The sequence below is a fragment of the Acomys russatus genome, chromosome 16, assembly GCF_903995435.1.
Source record: "Acomys russatus chromosome 16, mAcoRus1.1, whole genome shotgun sequence".
Taxonomy (NCBI): Eukaryota; Metazoa; Chordata; class Mammalia; order Rodentia; family Muridae; genus Acomys; species Acomys russatus.
Window position 1 is genome coordinate 46,539,453 of NC_067152.1, and position 6,000 is coordinate 46,545,452.

Sequence of the window (6,000 nt, forward strand, 5' to 3'; positions counted from 1 at the left end):
AAAATAGCAGCAAAATCGGGAGCAGAACAGTAAGAAGAGTCAAACACTGGCTCTTCACAGAGATCAGCAGGGTTGACAAGCTCCAGTGAGGCTGCTCTGGGGTAAAGGAGACCAGTGTCAGGGGTACGAGGGGCCCTGGCTACGCACTCACATGCAGGGAGACAGCAGAAACCAGGGACATGGCCAGCAACAAAATGAAATGGACACAAAATAGAAAAATGGACAGAAATATAGAGAAGAAAAAAAGTAGCTCTAGACTCAAGTGTCACATGGTTACTAAGCATCGTAACGAATCTGTGGCATCCTAACTTCAAAGCAATAAGATCACAAAAGCCAGGGTCAAAGGCCACACTGGAGGCTTCCACTCTGATGTCCAGTCCAGGCAGACCCTCCCCCAGGGCAGCCAGCAGATGGGGGTGGGGCAGCCAGGGCTGGCTACAGACCTGAGGGGGTCTGTGTCCATCCAGATCCATCCTGTGGACAATGTTTTATTATATCTGATCTATTTGATTTCATTATGGAAAACAGGCCCTTATCTTCACTCAAGCATATGTTGATACAATGAACAGGAGCTGGGTGGTGATGGTGGTGGTGATGGCGGTGGTGGTGGTGGTGGAGGTGGAGGTGGTGGAGGTGATGGTGGTGGAGGTGGTGGTGGTGGTGGTGGAGGTGGTACAGGAGGAGGTGGTGGTGGAGGTGATGGTGGTGATGGAGGTGGTGGTGGAGGTGATGGTGGTGGTGGAGGTGGTGGTGGAGGTGATGGTGGTGGTGGAGGTGGTGGTGGAGGTGATGGTGGTGGTAGAGGTGGTGGTGGAGGTGGTGGTGGTGGTGATGGTGATGGTGGTGGCACATACCTTTAGTCTCAGCACTCAGCCCTCAGGAGGCAGAGGCAGGCAGCTCTCTGTGAGTTCAATGCCAGTCTGGTCTACAGAATTCCAGGACAGTCAGGGCTACACAGAGAAACCATGTATCCAAAAACCAACCAACTAACCAACCAAACGAATGAGCAGGAAAAACATGAACGCGTTTTATTTGTTTTGGTTTCTTTTTTTCCTTTGAGACAGAGTCTCCCTATGTAGCCCTGGCTGCCCTGGAATGTTGTGTGGATCAGGCTGGCCTTGAACTCATGGCAATCGATCTGCCTCTGCTTCCAGAATGCTGGGATTAAAGCTAAATGAGAGGCGTGTTGAAGGCGGAGGCAGGTGGCCACTGCTCAGCACCGCAGCAGCCAAGGTTCCTTCTCGCTCTTGTCCTGGGTGTTTGTTCTCTGTATCACTGTGACCTGCTGACATGTCATTTACCACCTCTCCCCCAAAAGGATGCAGGGCCACGCTAGTTTATGTGTCCCCACCTGAGAAGTTGCATGGCTCTTGTCCCCAGGAAACACTCAGCAGAGGGGACACGGCCTTGGGGACAGTACCTGTTGATGTCCTGTTGGAAGCTGGCCACCTGTGCTTTCAGCTTCAGCTCTTCATCCCGCAGCATGTGGACCTGGAGGTCTTTGGAGACCGCTTCCTTGGACATCTGAGTCATCTGGGCATCCCAGGCGGCTTTCAAAGCTGCCGCGTCCTCACGGAGTCTGCACAGGGAGAAGTGTGTGTGCATGCAGCAAGATCTCCTCCACTCGTTCACGTCCCTATACAGACCCAGAGTAACGCACACAGTGCTGTCCAGCCCTCCCAGAAAAGCTGCCCTGGAGGCCAAAGCACTGCCTAAGTTAGGCCATGGTTCTACGATCAGCAGGAGACACTTAGTAGGCAGCCATGCAGAGGTGACTGAGGGACTCCACACAGTCAGATGATGAGGGATGGTGGTCCACACTCACCTTTGCACCTCTCACTGTGGCCCACGCAGCACCTAACCTGTTTCCAGCTAAGTACAAGAAGACTCCAGGGCCACTCAGTAAAGAGCCACCACGCCTGACAGGCTTCCCCAAAGCCCAGACTCCGGCTCAGACAGACAACTCTGCCTTTGTCACATGATGTACCCTGGGAACAGACCTTTTGGGGCTCTGGGCTGACCAGCCACCCAGTGTGCGCATGATAAGCAGAGGGTGGGTGGCTGCCCTCGTCCAAGCAGCCAGGTGGGGTAGTTTCATTCTGTCTTTGTGCAGGATGAAAAGGGCCACCGTGCCAACATCTCCACGAATGCTTTGGGAGTGCTGCAAACAGGCTTGTGGAAGGCATCGCACTGAGCTTTAGCTACTCTGGTCTGACTGTGCTGGCATCTGGTTGTGAGGAAACAGACCACTTCTCACCAAGTGGTTTCCAGGCCAGCCAACACGCCCAGACTCGGCACAGAAACACCTGGTCCAGCAACCTGTGTCTACCATGGCCTCTCTTTCAACTCTACCACCCTTCTAGATGCTTGGCCTGGAGTGTGCTGCTCAGGCGCAGGCTGCCTTGGTTTTGGAGATAAGGCCTCTCCCTGGGGCCTGACTCACTGACTATGCTAGGCCGGCCGGTCACCGAGGTCCTGTGGCTTCTGAAGGTGCGTGTGTTGACACAGTCACAGCATTGAAAGGGAATGGCACCATAACTGTGACCCTTGTGACAACCCAGTCACCGGGGGCAAGTGGCAGAAGATTCCAATGTGTGCTGTTCTTAGAGTTAGCAAATGCAGAGAAACCAGACCGGAGGCTGCTGAGAGACACAGGGAGGAGAGGAGCTAGTGCTGAGCGGGACAGTACTGCAGATGGATGGGGCAACGGTGTCTGTCATACACTGATGCCAATGAAGTCTACGCTAAAAACGAGTAAGTGGCAGGCTGTGGCAGGCATGGTCTGCACCTGTAACTCCAGCAGCACTTGGGAGGTGGAGGCAGGAGGATTGGTTAGAGGGAAGCCTGGGCTATACATCAAAACCCTGTCTCAGAGAGGGGAAAAGAGAACCAGGTATAGTGGCATATGCCTGCAGTCCCAGCACTTGGGAGGTGGAGGTACAAGGATTGTCAATTCAAGGCCATCCAAGGCTGTGGAGCAAGTTCTGGGCTATATTTGCGCAAATGAGACCTTGTCTCAGAAAAACAAAAACAAAAAACCTAAAACAATAGGTAAACTTTATCACTAATAATCACAAATACAAAAGCTACATAATTAAAAAGAAAACATTAAGGGAAATGGCCAAGTTGGAGGAGAAGGGTGGGCAGAAAGTCCCTAAAGTCTCTCCCACCCACCGCATGTGATCTCCCTTGGTCTAAAGCGGCCCATGCTGCGCAGGGCGCAGGCACACAAGGCCGTTGGGTTGGTGGCCAGAGGCAGCAGCTCACTTGTTGATGAGGGTGTTCTTTTCCTCGGCGTCATCAGTACGTGCCCACTCAGCCCTGCGCAACTGCCCCTCGAGGGTCTCACAGCGGGTGTGGAGCTCCAGCGCCTTGGCCTCCTGCGCTTGCAGCTGCTCTGCATGGGCGGCTTTCATGGCTGCCAGAGCCGTGTCTCTCTCCCTGGCTTGACGCTCAAGCTCTTCGCGTCTGCAACACAGGGAACGGCCCCATTGTGGCTCCCTTGGTGCCCTGGAGCCCTGAGCACCCTTCCTTACATGACAGCTGTCCCTGACAAGATGGCTGACTCTTCAGGAGTAACTGTGTGTGGCTGTGCTTGCTCTTTTGTGTAGGCAGCTCTTCTCAGATGACAGGCTGACAAAGCACTCGTGGCGCACCACTAGGCTTCTTGACCAGCCCATGGGCAACAGACACTACCCGTCCCCAATGGACAGATTCCTTAAACCTCCCTTAGTTTGTTTATCTGCACTGCACAAATTATGACACGAGAAAACACAAGAAAATGGGTTCCGGCTTCGCTTTCCTTCCACACATTCCTCCCGGTGTGCCAGGAAGCCTAAGCTTGCGGCAGCTACAGTTACTGTGTCTTCTTTGGAATACAAAGTAAATGATTCTTGCCCAGCAGAGCTTCTCAGCTCACCCACAGCCTCCCTCCATGAGGCTACCCTGGGGACCTTCAGAACCACCCCCCCCCCTGTAGCCGGGGGGAGGGGCACGCTTCAGCTGCCTTGTGGATGTCCCCACCTTGAGCCAACATACCATCTACTTCCTGGGTGTCCCAGACACCTGGCAACATGAAGTGCCTGCTGCTGTTGGCTGGGTCCCAACCCACGCCAAGTACAGGGTACATCAGCAGGAAAAAGCTCAGACAGTCTACAGCAACGAGAGCAAGAGGTGGCTGTGCCAGCTGGTAACGCTTAAGGCTACAACCTACAATGCATAGACTAGTTAAAAAAGAAACCAAGCTTTAAGTGCTAACTTTTAATGTTTGGATATTTATTTATTTAGGGTGTGGAGTCAGGTCTCTCCGTCTTTACCACGTGAGTCCCGGGATGGGACTCAGGCACCTTCTGTGCTAACAACTGGCTTTATGCACAGAGCAACCTCACTCACCCACAGAAGTTAACTTTTAACTGGGGTTACACTTTTAAAAGTCTGGGCAGAGTTTAAATCCAGAGTTTCAGACATGCTTAGCTTGTGTTTTACCAGAATCCCAGACGCTAGGCGCCTAATACTCTTTGAGGAAGTAGAGCATGGAGCCAAGGTGGCACCCCAGCTCGGGCTCCCCCCACATGCGACTGTGACATAGACTTTTGCAGAGGCCCTGCCCAGGCAGAAACACTCACTTCCTCCTGCACGAGTCCTCGGCTCTCCTCCTGGCCAGCTGAGCCGAGTGAAGCTTCCCTTCCAGCTCCTTTATCCTAAACAAGATGCATCCGTAAGAACAGTTACACAGGAGACAAAGGGCAGAGCTGGGGCAGCCGGGACAGCAGGGCCGCCCACACAGGAGACACAGGGTAGAGCAGGGCAGCTGGGAAGGCAGGGCCGGCCCGTGAGGCCTGGAGAGCATCCCACACACCGAGCATCCTTCACAGCCTCCAGGTCCTGCAGCTCCTGGGCGTGGCCACGTAGCTTCCTCTCTAACTCCACCTGCTCTGTTTCTGCCTTCTGCAGCCTCTCCGTTGCCTGTGCTCCAGCTTCCCTCAGAGCCTGCAGCTCTTTGTTCAGTAGTTTTACCTGAGAAAGAATGAAAAGTCCAGAAGAGTCGCTGGGTAAAAGGGCCAGTGTGGTGCTCTGCAGCACAGGGCGATTAAAGCTGGCCGTGGGGCACAGAGCGGGAGACCGTCAGCAGCCCCCGCAGAGGATGTACCTTGAGCTCGTGGGTCAGGACCACCTTGCTCATGTCGTTGGCCCTCAGCTGCAACTCCTGCTCCCTTCTCTGCATTGCAGATTCAAACTCCAGCAGCAGCTCCTGGAAGGGGCCAAGAGTGAAGGAGGGCAGTGGCCTCAGGCACGCAGCCCAGGCGCAACTGCTCATCACCAACTGCCATGTTCCTACACTCAGGACTGCTGAGTATATCACCTACAGAAAACACAGGCAGCGCTTCCCACTCCACTCACTCATCTGTATATATGTTACACACGCACAGACACATGCACGCACGGACACATGTACGCACACACGCACATGCGCCTTTACTCTCAGCACACAGGAGGCAGAGGTGGGCAGATCTCTGAGTTTGAAGCCAGTCTGGTCTACAGAGCAAGTTCCAGGCCAGCCAGGGCTACACAGAGAAATCCTGCATCAAAAAACTAAATAAATTAATTTGCTGATGGTTTACTCATATTTCATTAAAACAAAACAAAACAAGAAAAAAAAACCTGTTAAGTTAGCAAGATGGCTCGGCACTTAGGAGCTCAGGCCCTGCCCTCAACTCTGAGCCTGTGAGTGCAACCCACGTGAGAACCTACAAGTTGTCCGCTAACATCTACATGCACGCTACACACTCCAAATAAACAACCGGGGCTGGAGAGACGGCTCAGAGGTTCAGAGCACTGCCTGCTCATCCTGAGGTCCTGAGTTCAATTCCCAGCAATAACATGGTGGCTCACAACCATCTAGAATGACATCTGATGCCCTCTTCTGGCCTGCAGGTGAACATGCAGGCAGAGCACTGTATACATAATAAATAAATAAATCTAATCTTTTCTTTTTGTTTT

The 6,000-nt window shown here is 53.2% G+C and overlaps 1 protein-coding gene across 1 annotated transcript; it reads right to left on the bottom strand.

The window, feature by feature from the left end:
* Positions 1 to 4,621: 4,621 nt before the first annotated feature.
* On the bottom strand, positions 4,622 to 5,379 carry LOC127200847 (coiled-coil domain-containing protein 57-like). Its single transcript, XM_051159311.1, has 3 exons — positions 5,150 to 5,379; positions 4,859 to 5,016; positions 4,622 to 4,700 (listed from the first exon to the last, which is right to left on the bottom strand). The coding sequence occupies exons 1-3, from the start codon at positions 5,315 to 5,317 to the stop codon at positions 4,622 to 4,624; spliced, it is 405 nt and encodes a 134-aa protein (XP_051015268.1). The 5' UTR covers positions 5,318 to 5,379.
* Positions 5,380 to 6,000: the final 621 nt, after the last annotated feature.